The sequence below is a fragment of the Falco naumanni genome, chromosome 9 (genome assembly GCF_017639655.2).
Source record: "Falco naumanni isolate bFalNau1 chromosome 9, bFalNau1.pat, whole genome shotgun sequence".
Lineage (NCBI taxonomy): Eukaryota > Metazoa > Chordata > Aves > Falconiformes > Falconidae > Falco > Falco naumanni.
In genome coordinates, this window is record NC_054062.1 from 13,835,550 (window position 1) to 13,848,508 (window position 12,959).

The 12,959-nt window shown below is 51.5% G+C and overlaps 1 protein-coding gene across 1 annotated transcript; it reads right to left on the reverse strand.

The window, feature by feature from the left end:
* Positions 1-1,431: 1,431 nt before the first annotated feature.
* LOC121093882 (2-hydroxyacylsphingosine 1-beta-galactosyltransferase-like) lies at positions 1,432-7,541 on the reverse strand. Its single transcript, XM_040606821.1, has 5 exons — positions 6,696-7,541; positions 3,687-3,826; positions 3,415-3,491; positions 2,812-3,031; positions 1,432-1,854 (listed from the first exon to the last, which is right to left on the reverse strand). The coding sequence occupies exons 1-5, from the start codon at positions 7,539-7,541 to the stop codon at positions 1,539-1,541; spliced, it is 1,599 nt and encodes a 532-aa protein (XP_040462755.1). The 3' UTR covers positions 1,432-1,538.
* Positions 7,542-12,959: the final 5,418 nt, after the last annotated feature.

Here is a 12,959-nt window from a genome sequence, read left to right on the forward strand (position 1 = left end):
AAGAAACACCAGGAAGAGCATCTTCTGCCACAGGGTAATTACAGGTCCCAGCTTAGGTCTATGGGCTCATCTCATCCATCCTCGATGGCAAATGAGATTCTCATCCAAAGCCTGTGTCGCTAGAGCCCCTCTGCTAGCTGAGGGTTGGGGAGGGGGGGGCAGCACTGCCGAGCCTCGGAGGAGCCACTGAGACAGAGCCAGGCACTGTCCCAGCCCAGAGCATCCCATGAGCCAGCCAAACTGCTGTTCGTTAGGTTGCACGTGGCAGTGCACCTTTCATCTGGAAAGAGAAACATGTGCACTAGCAAGCAAGAGCAGAGCCTGGAAACACTAGCAAAGGCAGCTGCGGCAACAAGGTTACCTCCAGCTCATGCCAGCACTGTGGTGGCCCCAGTCGAGAGTGCGGAGCAGAGCCCTGTGCCCTTGGTGTGTGCATTGCCAGCCGGCCCAGCAGCCAGCACCACATGCCCTAGAGCCCAGCCTGAACAGAAATACGTAGGTATCACTCCATGCCGTGTCCCCGGTATGCCTGTTCACACTGGCATTTTCTTCAGAAAAAGCAGATCTTGCTGCTTCTATAAACTTACTGCATGGCCCACTGCCCAGGACCAGCTCTCCCAGCTACTGTCTCTTCTTCCTGCCATCCTTGCATCTGTTCCAAATTCTTCTTTTACCACCGATTTGGAGACTCCATGGGCATGGGTGCGTGTCACATGCTGGTGGGGAGGGAAGGCACTGCCTGAAATCCTGTGGGAAGACCAAAAGGAATTGCTGGCGGAGGTTTGTAGGGATCCAGAGGTATGCGGCGACCATAGCAGCAGCGACAAGAAGGGAAACGCACTTTAATCTTGCTTGAACAACATCCTGTTACAAGGATCACAGGTCCACATTAAACCAAGGCCAGAGAACTTCCACACAGGAGAAAGAATATAACTTTATTTTAAAAAATAATAATTTAGCTCAAACACAAATAGGATGGCTTGATTGAAGCAGGAAGAACAATATTTACCCACAGAACTTAAACCAGACCGATTTCATTCTCTTGTAGGTGATACTTTCAGTGCCTTTCCCTGTCCACAGCTCTACGCGAGTTCCTCACCTGCATATAAAGGAATCCTGACCCCCAGGGCTCTGGGTAACAAGGCAGAGGAGAAAAGGGTGTCTGCCACACATGAAATGTTATTCTTACCTCCAGAGCCTCCGCAGAAGATCCAAAAAGCCCAAAGAGCAACACCAACATCTAACCTGACTTGCAATACAAAGGGAACAACCTGCACATCTCCCTGGAAGTCTACCTACCCATGCCCCATTCCCAGCATCCTGGCCAAGTGCATTCACCCACGCCTGAGCCCGCGCCCCCGCCCCCAGCGCCGCACACCGAGGTGTGCACGCAGGTCCCTGCAGTGCTCCTCCCTCCCCTCTCCTCACCCAGACCTGCCGATCTTTCGCCTCGCTCCGTGCCTGCGTGCCATACATTTCTTGGCACGGCAGCAGTTCATTTCACAGTGACGGGATGTGCCCTGGGACATGCTGAGCCACTACTGCAACTTCTTCTCTTCTGTGAAGTGGCCTTTCATGCAGTTGCCATTCTGGTACATGGGGCTGCCCCCCTTCCTTCTGCACCACACCACGCACTTGTGGAGGGCGAATCCAACACCAGCCAGACACAACAAGAGAAGAGCCAAGATGTCCAGGCAGAAGTACTCATATAAGGAGAGGTCGTAAACAGCTGGGCGAAGATACGGTGCCCCGTCATGACGGAGGATGTACTCCAGCCAGTACACTGTCCTGTTGAGAGCGTGCATCGGTCTGTCCAGGTGCAAAGCCGAGATGAGCTTGGCTGCTTTTCTGTAGCTGCAAGGGGAGAAGACAAGAAGTTATCCTTCTGACAGGAGCTCCATCGTTGAAAACTGGTCTGCGGTGTCCAGGAGCTTTCAAGTCCCAAATAATACTTCGGGGTAGCAGCAAACTTCTTCCGTGATTCTCTTCACATATGCCTCTGAAAGCCAGTCTGATGGCAAGCGTTAGCCATGGCAGTGTGAAGCAGAGCATGCTTCACTTTGTGTTTTGCTAACAAGGCTGGCAGCTCAGCTCCCAAGTCCCTGCTCAGTGGGTTCATGGGGGTTGTTGCTTTCCGAGGGGAGTCTGCACCCAAAGACCTCACCAGCAACAGCCGCACACTTGATGACTTGCCAAATCCTTTAAGGTACAGTTTCACCCACCTTAACAACTTATACTGAAGTCAGTAGTTGAGAGCTCCTAGTAGGTAACCCCCCAAAAATAATAATAATAAAAATAATCAAGGTCTCTGACAGCACTTCCAACACTAGCAGCTGCATGCACCCCATTAGAAAGTGGGAGCCCTGCATCACTGCGCTGCAGCAGATCTAGGAAAGGGCAGAGTATCTGGCTGTCAGAAGGAATGGAGGGAGTGTTACCTGCAGTCCCCTCTGTGCTGTTTGGGCAAGACCAGGGACATCCCAAGGTGAGGTTGTGATCCCACTTTCCCTGATGACAGGCTGGTGTTAAAAGGAGAAGAGGTTGTGCCTCAGCATCTCAGAGAGCTTTCTAAGAAAATTACAGAGTCAAACAGGACTGGACCACGCTCTCTAACAGCGGATGCTGCAGCATCTCCTCCTGGACCGCATCTCAGGATGCTGAGGCACTAACAAGTCTGGCTGCTTGAGCCATGCTTGCAGCTCTGCTCGGTCTAGGAGCCACCACAGGCTGCACAGGGTTCCACACAAAGACACAGTGGTCCCTACGCACAGCCTGCATCGAGGAAGAGCTCAGTGCTTCCCGATGCCTCACCTGGGGTCAGAGATAACTGTGACGACAGCCTGGTAAAGATCCTCTTCTTTTACTCTGCTCCAGTCCATGAGGATACCCATGCCCTTTGCCTGCACTCTGGTCATGATGTCAAACTGGTCCCCATAGAAAGGAAACCCCACCACTGGCACCCCATGATAAATTGCCTCAAATACACCGTTCATCCCGCAGTGGCTGACAAAGGCTTTCACGTTGGGGTGGCCTGTGGGCAAAGAAACAGCAGCAGGTCAGTGCCTTCCACGCTGGAACAGGGCTGCTGGTGGCTTCCTCAGCACACAGCGCTGATGTTTACTGTTTAGGGAAAGCCAGGCATGCTGAGCAGAGTATGTTACCCTTTGGGAACACACCTGCCTTTTGGTAGCCCCAAACTTGCTGAGTAGCACCTGGAGGAGGAGGGAGATAGGGGCCAAGATGCAGCTTCAAGCAGGTGTTAGGCAAGGACCATGTTTTGTACAAATTAGACTCACAACAAGCAACAGACTTAGACCCACACAGGTGCTGCTGTCCTCACATGCCTTTGCTGTGGTTTGGGCTAAACTCCAGGGATGTTGCTAGTGGCACACACACACAGAGCCCAGCCCTTACCTAGCAGGTCGTTCTGGGGCAGCCACCCCATCATCAGCGTATTCTCACCCAGGTTTCTTGGCTTCTGCCCAAAGTATCTGTGGGAGGAGATAAAGGTTGGGGGTGGCGGGGGGGAGGGGGAGAAAAGAAACACAAGGGAAAAGAAGCACACAGAGTAATTATAAATTCAATCAGATCAAGAGATGGAAAGCAAATTCTGTGTTCTGAGATGAATCATTCCTCAACACTGATTTTCATCCAACTCATTAAAAGGAATCCCATCCCCTCCTCACCTCCACACCACCCTCTGTGGGAGGCGAGCAAATGCGCCAGCCATCTTCTCCACCAAATCGCTCGGAAGAGCTCGGATCCCAATGCCAAAGGAGACAACAACAACACCTGCATCTGCTGCTTCCACCCAGAGACGCAGACCCTGCAGGCAAAACACACACAGCTGCCTTGAAGTCTTGTTGGAGAAAGGCCCTTCCCACCACTGCTTCTGCCAGCAGAAAGTTGTCTGCTTTGGACTTGGAAGAAGCCAAGTCCACCTGGAGCACAAAGCTACGTGGTTTTCACCAGGCAATGAACTCTAAAACCACTGTGATTTCTGCACCCAGCCAGGCAGAAATTACTTGAGCACCTGCTAGGCTTGGGAGCTTGCAGGGAGGTGTCCAGACCTGGCATTTCATACATTACCTCCTGCTTCAGCGTTAATGCAATTACTCTTTGGCAAGGCGGGCTCTGGAAACACAGGGCCCACACAGGAGCAGCCAGAGCAGAGAAGGAAATTGGAGTAAAAAAAGAGGAAGGCTATTTTCCACCACTGCTAAGGCAGGAGGCCTGTCAGTGCCTCCAGCCCAGTCTGGTACAACAGACCAGACTGTGCAGGCAGAGCCAGAAGCATCTCGCCGAGATTCCCCACAAATGCTTCAACGTCGAAGGCTCCTGGAGGCGGCAGAAGGTTTTGCCATCTTGCCGGGAGGCTTCTATCCACCCTTGACAGCTACTTGCAGACAGCAGATTTAGGTTTTTTGGTCACTGGGCAGCAGTGGGTACAGCTCCAGCAAACACCACTGTTTGTCTTTCATCTGGAGGCTGCCCCTAACAGCTGTGTATCTAGAACACTCCCTATTTTTTTCCAGCCAGGGCCAGAAGGCTGCAGGGAGAAGAAATCAGGCACCACAGCTGCCATGGAGCAAACACAGACTATTCCCTTTTATGCCAGGCTGGGCTGAGCCTATTTCTCCTTATGGATCCTGCTTGGCTTCAAGTTTCCCGTGTGCCCCAGTCAGGAGCACTTCAGGGAAGTTTCACAAAGTCTGTCTATGGACAGGAATACTTCCTTGAAATAAACACCACAGAAGAACATCAAGGGAAAAAAAATAGCTCTTCCTGTTATTAAAGGAGAAAAATAGGATAATTAATTCAGAATATTAATATTCTGAATATAAATATATTAATATGATATTAATATAATAATGAATATAAAATATTATAGTAGTGTACAGGTTGGAGGATTTTAGTACAGAGGAGTTAAAAAGCCTATTGTAGTGGTTTTGCCTGGGGATATTTGTCTTCGTTGTGTGCTTCAGGGACTCAGACCAATCTTTGCAGATATGCAGATAAAAAGCCCTAAAACAACTCAACAGCCAAGAATCAAAGAAGTTTTCAACTAAGGGATTTTGGTTTCTCCATCCTCTTTGGGTTCACATCCTTTAAGCAACACAACCACCAAAACTGCTAAAGAAGAGAAAACCCTAGTTTTACTTTTCTAAATTTCAGTGACTCATAAAACAATGATTACGTTATCCATTCTAATTGGGCCTTAGCATTTGACTTGCAGAAACAGCGTGAAAGTTGCTAGGGAAGCACGGCTGACCACCAAAAGTTCTCACCATCTCTCAAACACACATTGGTGTTTCACAGAGTCCTAATTAGAGGAACCGATCACAGCGTTTCAAACACGAGGAAATAAACACCTTCATCACGTAACTGCTCCAGTTCACACGGGAGATTTCTTAAGCTACATCTAGACCTCTAGAGACCCTTCTCTTCTGCTGGCATCCCATAACCTGGATGCGAACATGCCTACCCACTGGCACGACCGCCGCCACCTACTGCAGGGCCCCACTCTCATCGCCATTGCTCTTCCCTCAGGCGCCCTGGGCTCTGTTCTGGAAGCCATGAAGCACATGAGTAATGCCCCAGCAAACAACTCCCTTCTTTACAGGGCAGGCACGTACGCGGCCAGGTTGGACCAAGCCAGTGTTTTGCAAGAGCTGTGAGGCAGCCGTGCTCTGACGTGGCTTTCGGAGCACCCTACGTGTGCTGCACTGCCTGCATGCCGTGCCCCACGGGAAAGGGTGATGTGCAGCCGAATGCATCCAGAGAACTTCTGTTCTCAAGCACCTAACCTCGCTTTTTCCTTTTAACTGGAAAAAAAAATCAGCACTCACTGTCGCAATTAAAGCTGCCAGAGATCTTGACAAGCCTCGAATCATATGAAACTTGAATCTTTTCTCCATTTCAGTCCCTCAGCCAGGACATCAGGACAACCTGACTGCCCAAGTGTCATTATCCCACTTTATCCCCTCCCAGTGCTTGTAAAAGTGGGAAGGCAATGGGAGGAATGGCAGACAAGTCTGCTCTGTTCCAGTATTGCCTTCAGTTGGAGCATTTAAGAGCTCGTAACTCTGGATTTATTACTGGGGATAGTGTGGCCCAGGCCACAGAAAGACTCTGGGATGCCTGGGGAGTTTTCTCTCAGGGCTGGACCTTGAGGAAAAGGAGATGATACACTTCAGCTCTGCACACTTTGGAATTCCACATTGAATTTGGTGAGGGAAACAAGCACAGCTCTCCCCTATGTGTTGTTAAAACTACAAGCTCGAGGGCAGAAATGCCCTGAAAGAAATAGGATTAAGGAGGAATTTCTGGATTGACATAAATCATGGATGAAGCAATGGAGACTCTTCTTCCCACTTCCACTTCAAGTGTAGGAACAAACATACTACTCATGATCAGATCCCAGGGGCAACACTGCCAATCCAGGATTCCCACATGCTATCTTCCATGGACGGTGAAACCAAATCCCGCTTCAGGGTGGACAACTTAATTCCACACCCTCCCTGCAACCCTAAGATCCTCACTGTTCCCAGTCTCCTTGCCGCACCCAAGCGCCAAAACACAGCAGCTTTCCAGGCTCCTGGGGCTTCAGAGCAGAGGTTCTTCAAAAGGAGGTCTGTACTGGATAACTCCCTGGGTTGATGTGCCATCACAACTTAGAGCTTTCCTGCACTTACCACTGGAAGGGGCTTTGCAGGCTCAGCAAGGATCCCCCCTGTGAAAATGACATGGGGGAGCGTTGGGCGGGGAAAGTCCAGCACGACGTCATTACAGAGGAAGAAGAGGCTAGTTCCATGGACAAGGTCCAACATGGATGTCTTGGGCTCCACCCTGTGCTTCTCCATGAGACGCTCAAACTTGGGCAGGATGACCAACTTTGTAGCCACACGGGTGATCATGTAGACTAGGAGATTCCAAGTCCTACCAAAGAAGCCCATCTTGTCTGTCATCAGGGAGTTAAACTCAGGGACGTAGGCAATGGGGGAAGTAGCACCAATCTCTGCTGGAAACCAGAAGCCAGTGGAGATCACAGCATATTTGACATGGAGGATGTGGGCCAGGATGAAGCCGCACATCTCATTGGGGTCCACCAGCAGGAGATCAAAGTGCTCACGCTGGAGTTTCTGCAGAAGGGTGGAGTTTCCCAGCACCAGGTCACAGTTTTCCAGGTACTTCTCCAAAAACGAAAACATCTCCAGAGAGGTCATCTTCCCTTGGAAGACACGCTTTATCTTCTCCTGCACCCAGGCGTCCGCACTCTCTGTGCTGAAGATACCCCAGTACCTTTGCACACGGAAGCCAGGCAGGTAGGTTTCCACATCCCGACTCTCATGAAGAAGCAGCACGGGGTCATGGCCTCGGTCAGTCAGCGCCTCTGCCACTCGCATGAAGACTCGCAAGTGGCTGTCAAAGACGACGGTGGGCATGATCAACACCTTGGCACAGTGGGATGGCTCCAGAGCAAATGCAGCCACTAGGAAGAGAAGAGCAGCAGGACCCGGTAGCACCTTTATCATCTTCATTGCTGCAAGGAGAGAAAGATGCCATTAATATAGTATGAAATGCTCCATCATGTACCTGGGCAACTGACAACTAGGGTTGTAGCTGCAGACCAGAAGCTTGTGAGCTGGGAGTGACCTGGAGTCCATCGCTGGAAAAAAAACAACAACCAGAAAGCCAACAAAAAGCAATTTTAAAAAAGCCATAAAAACACACCCACAAATCCCCAACAAAGTCAGGTATCATGGTGTATCAGGGGAGTTTTCCAGAAATTCAAACCCACTTCTCTGTGCTCCCACTGCTCAGGAGCCAGCAGACCCACCTGCAGAGGGTCAGGGAGGGCGAGTGGCTGGAGGAGCTCTGCTAGGTCACAGCACCAGCACTGGCTGCTCAGCCCCCAGTTACCACTACCGACCCAGCCGGATCTCATTTCTATTTCTGCCCAGCCAGAATGGCCGGTTCCCTCAGAGCCCTTGATGTCTGTGATCTCGCTGGGAGACCTGTGGAGCCCGGTGGGGACGCTGCGAGGCACGCTCCGGCTTCGGCCCTCACGAGGCTGCCAAGCCACCTTGCCCAGCGCAGCCGGGCGGGAGCGAGCCCGGCACAGGGCAGGACCCTCTGCGGGGAACCGCAGCCCAGGGGAGCCCTGCCACGGAGCAGCCATGGGAGGGTGGGGAGGCTCCAGGGAAAGGGCTGGGAAAGGAAAGCAGGCGCCAGGATGCTGATGCACTGGAAGAAGGCAAACCCAGAAGGCAGCCCCAGAGATAACGCGCAACACCCGCAGCATGCTGACGCCCCTTAGTCACACTCCTACAGCCGCCATCCCACCCCCAGCTTGGTGAAACACCCAACGTCTCTGTTGTGCAAGGGATGTTGCTACATCACTGGAAGCGAACGCACCTCACCCACACCTCACATTATTTTGGGAGAAGAATTAAGCGATAATTATTTGGGAATAGTTAGAAGCATAGCCATGTCCTGAGGACCCAGTTCAGACATGCTAGGAAGGTGGGGGGCGGGGGGGAGTTATGATGGGAACAATGATAAGCAGATTTTGGACGGCCCCCTACGCTGAGCCCAGGGGGGCTGCAGGGATGTAGTTGAGCAGAATTTGGTACAAGATTTTTTGCCAGCCTCTCCGCTATTGCCTGATCAATTAAGAGGCAGTAAAGAAAGTCATGGATAAGATCCAATCTTATCCAATCTTCAGACTCCCCTCAGCAGCTGGGTATCTCTGGCCAGCAACAGCATGTGGGGGCGCAGACATGGCAGAGTAGAAGTACCATGCTCTCCCCACCTCCTGCACCGCTTCCCTGTCCCAAGTGCGGACAAGACATGGGAAAGAAACAGGGCAGCCACCAGCGGAGACCCTCCCCTGTCTTAAAGGCAACCCCTACGAGCGCCCACATTCCCACCCAGGGCCAGCTGAGTGGTTGTGCCTGCAGAAGACACGAGAAACATGAGAAATGCTGGCAGATACCAAGGGGGTGGTCAGACCCACAGAGCAAGAGCTCCAGGAGGATGAAGGCAAAGGCAATGGGCTGGAGAGAAGAGGGCAGAAACTCTACGAGGAAAGTTAAGGATATGGCCAGCATCCTGCATCCCTGCCAGTGGGAACAGGCTGGCCTGTGCCAGCAGGCTGGTTGCCACGGAGCTACAGCCCACAGAGCTGGTCTAGTTCTCAGCATACTTGATGGGGGGGGGGGGATTTATCCTGCTCAACAGCAGGGAAGGTAAAGCATTCAGCTACGGCATGGTGCAGCACATCCCGAGCACATGCAGCCTCCAGAGGAGAGAGGAAGGGACAGCAGCCCAGTACTGCTGGGCTTCCCCAGGCCAGCGGGAGCTCCGGACAGGCTCCATGGCAGCAACAGGTGTAGGCTTGTCCCAGGGCACCTAGTAGGTCACACACATGTGTAAGTATGCTGAGAAGAGCAGCAGAAATGGTTTTATGTGTGGGGTGGGGTGTGTTTTCTCATTGAGCAACAAGTAAAAGGTGAAGAAACAGCACAGGTGAAAGGTAGTTATTTAAAAGAAAAAATTTGTCACCCATCTTCAGCAACGGCTGTGTCCTGACACAGACCTACACGCTAGATGTTGCTGAGACCCTCAGCTCTGCCAGGACCCTCTAGGGGCTACCAACATGCACATGACAAGCAAGCTGTCGACCTCAGCCCTCTGGCCAGGGGCAGATGCTGGCACAGGAGGCTTACAAACTGCTCTTGGCTGCTTCATCCCTTCTAACATCAGGAGCAACCCCTACAGGTGCTGGCTCAGGGACCCCTTCTCCCTGCCCAGGCATCAAGGGAGACTGTAAATCTTCCAAAGTGGTGAGAGGATGCTAGGCTGCAGGAAGGGACCTTTTTTCTACCACCAGTGCCAATCTCTGCTCCATGCACCCCTGGAGAGGTACCCTGGCCATGGCTCCAGCCCCAGATCAATCAGAGTTTCAGCCAGGCACATCCCTGCTTTTTAGGCAAATACCAGCTCAAAGGGCAGCACTCTGCTCTTTGTCCCCTGTTCAGTAGCCAGTCACTGTTAGTATCTCAGGCTGGTAGCAAAGGGGAAAGACAAACCAGCCTGTAAGCACGGAAGGGCTAGATGGCCTCGCAGTCCACCTGCTCGCCTCATTGTTTACCTGTTACCAGCACCAGACAACGAAGGTGCCCCAGGAGCTTTGCAGCAGGGTCCTCCTGCACAGGGTGCTGGCTGTAGGCCGGTGGGCTTCCATGAAGCCTCTGAACCGCTGGGCACGGGAACATGATGCTGCGGGGAGGTGAATTCACAGCATGCGCCTTGGCAGAAGCATGAAATGCAAGTAAGCAACAGATCCCACGCTTGATCTGAGAATGGAGCAGACAGAACCACCTCCTTGCTTGCAGTCTGAAAGGACGGGGCTAGGGGCTAAATATTGCAAGAAGTAACACTGCCACTGCCAGGAGAAGGCTTGCACAGAGCAGACCCTTCCCTGTTTTCATGAGAAGCACTCAGTAAAGCCACACCGACCGGCTGATGTACGCAGAGCAACCCTCCAAACACCACCATTAACACTGACAGCCAGAAGTCAGGGTTCAACAAAACTACTGAAAAAGCCCATGCCACAAAAGCTTCAGTTTCACTGCTTCAGCAAGCAGGGCAGGGTGGGCACCTCAGCAAGAGCCAGGACCAGAGCCTGCTGCAGGAGGGGTGGACAGGGGGAAGCCCCCTCATGACATCCCCCTGTCCTGCGTGTCTGGCCGCCCTCTACTGCTGGCAGTTTGCTTTTAAAGCCACGGCAGGGCATTGGCATCGGGGTGGGAGGCAGCAGAAAGGGTGCAGAGAGAAAACAGCCTTCTGAATTCCCCTACCCTGAAAAAAACTCTTACTGGGCTGAAATCTGCCCCTTGATTTTGCCCTGTTTAACACATTTGACAGGGAACGACTTTGGTATCGATGGAAAATTACATCAATTTAACTTAAGTAACTGAAAAACTACAGCCCTAAGGAGAGATGTTTAATTCAGGCGATTTTCACTAGTTTGAAGTACTAAAACCTCTGACAGCAAGCAGTCTAGGCAGGGAAGCTCATGAAGAAAGAGCAGTGAATGGACTCCAGTGCAAGGACGCTGCTGCTTATGTCTCTCCCTTTCCTCCAGTATTGTGTTGCCTAGTTCCTGCAGAGGGCTTGGAAGCCCATATCAACAGGGCACAATTATTTCCCTTCCTGCATCCTAGTCTCTATCCAGCTCTTGCCCACCATAAGAAGAAATGTTTTCGGCGTAAACGTCTCAAGAGTTAACAAAGCAGCACAACTCATTTGAAGCCACAAGGAAATGCATCTTCCACTTGGATGCTCAAAACTCTTCCTGGAATAAGAAACCAAAGTTTGCCTCATCTGTTGGATATGATCCAGAAAAAACAGGGCCATCTGCTACCATCAAGTTCATGACAGCCAGCCTGGCTGTGGCTAATTTATGGAAGCCAAAACTGGGTGCAAGCAGGCGGGTAAGCAGCTGGCAGAGCAATTCTGCCACTGTGGGAAGATGTCACACTACAAGCAGGAGCTGCCCGGGGGAATCTCTAGTAAAAACCTAGAGGATGCAATGCTGTATAAAGTAAACTTAATAAACAGCACGTTGAAAAAGGGAAGTCTAACCATCAACCACATCCAACTCAGTGCTTGGTGGGTTTCTGTGCTCTGGTTTTGGGTTACCAGAGACACCTGTTTCACCAGAGCCATCACCTGGGGAAACAACACTAACACTAAAATACTAATGTTAGTATTGCAGTATACCAATACTAGTATTAACACAGAAAACAACAAGCAAGAAAAAAAAGCCACCTCCCCTTCAAATATAAGCCTCCCCGGGCAGCCTACAGCCCCAAGTTTTTTAAAATACCATCTGCACACAGACTAAACAGTGCACAGATGATCTGCACAAAACAGTGTACCTTTCTGGCGTTTTTCTTTCAACATCTTCACAGCAGCTCACGAGAAACACAGAGAATGAAGAAAGCCCAGACCCCAAAAGACTCAAGGGAACAACCGCAGCAGTGATCAAGTCAGCATCAGAACAACCTGTGCTTTGCACCACGCTCAGCACTACTGCTTCCACACCGTGGCATCAGAAGCACTCTGCTTGTCCTCATCCATTTTGGACAAAAGCTGATGTCGTTCCCAATCAGTTCCAAACTTTTAGGACTTTGGTCCATCTTCAACATCCTTCCTGGCTCATCTGAGTTTTACTGGGGAAGCTCTACAGGCAAGGTGGAAATCTGTGGGCCAGCAGGAGGTGGGCAGTCCATAGGACACAGCCAGGGAACTGTGGTACTAAAGAAAATACTGGTCCATAACAAGTGAGAAAAGAAAAAGGTCTCTAACTCACACACCTGCAACAACTTGAGCTGGGGGATGGCATAAAACACCACACACCTGCTTCCCCACCTGGCCTCTCACCATCCCACCTAGGTGGTGAGCAAGGTTCCCCCTACTCCACATCCACAGGCTGCCCAGCTGTTTTCTGACATGGACAGAGGGTTTGTGCCCCCCCAGTGCTCCACAACAGCAAGTTCCTCCAGGTGGCCTTTCCCCCTCACTTGTAACATGCTTGCAAGGCAGCGGCGGCCGACGCCAGGCTGTGCTCCCTGTGAGTGGTCCCAGGTCTGGCTGCAGTGTGGGAGCACCTGGGAATATCATTTGTAATCCCTGGATACAGGAGACAGAAAGGCTTGGGGCCATTTCCAAATATTCGCCTGAGCCATACATCTCAACGTGAGAGCACACAACGGTTCTGTGCAGGGTTTGGTCTTAAGAAGCAATTACGCCTGTACAGCAGCCAAGCTGAGCAGGTTCTGGAGGCTGCAGAGAAAGCTGGAGAGGTGCGACCGACCAGGCTGCAGAGAAGCAGCCAGGAGCAGGGAGGAAGCAAGTCTTCCGCTTACTGCCCTGTCACTTCAGCTTCT

Excerpts from the sequence above, each read along its gene's own strand:
- LOC121093882 (XM_040606821.1), bottom strand. The coding sequence starts at position 7,541 with ATGAAGATGATAAAGGTGCTACCGGGTCCTGCTGCTCTTCTCTTCCTA. Across the intron at positions 3,827-6,695 it reads CTGCAAAGCCCCTTCCAGTG|GGTCTGCGTCTCTGGGTGGA; the intron begins GTAAGTGCAGGA and ends TTTTGCCTGCAG. Across the intron at positions 3,032-3,414 it reads GCCCCAGAACGACCTGCTAG|GCCACCCCAACGTGAAAGCC; the intron begins GTAAGGGCTGGG and ends CTTTGCCCACAG.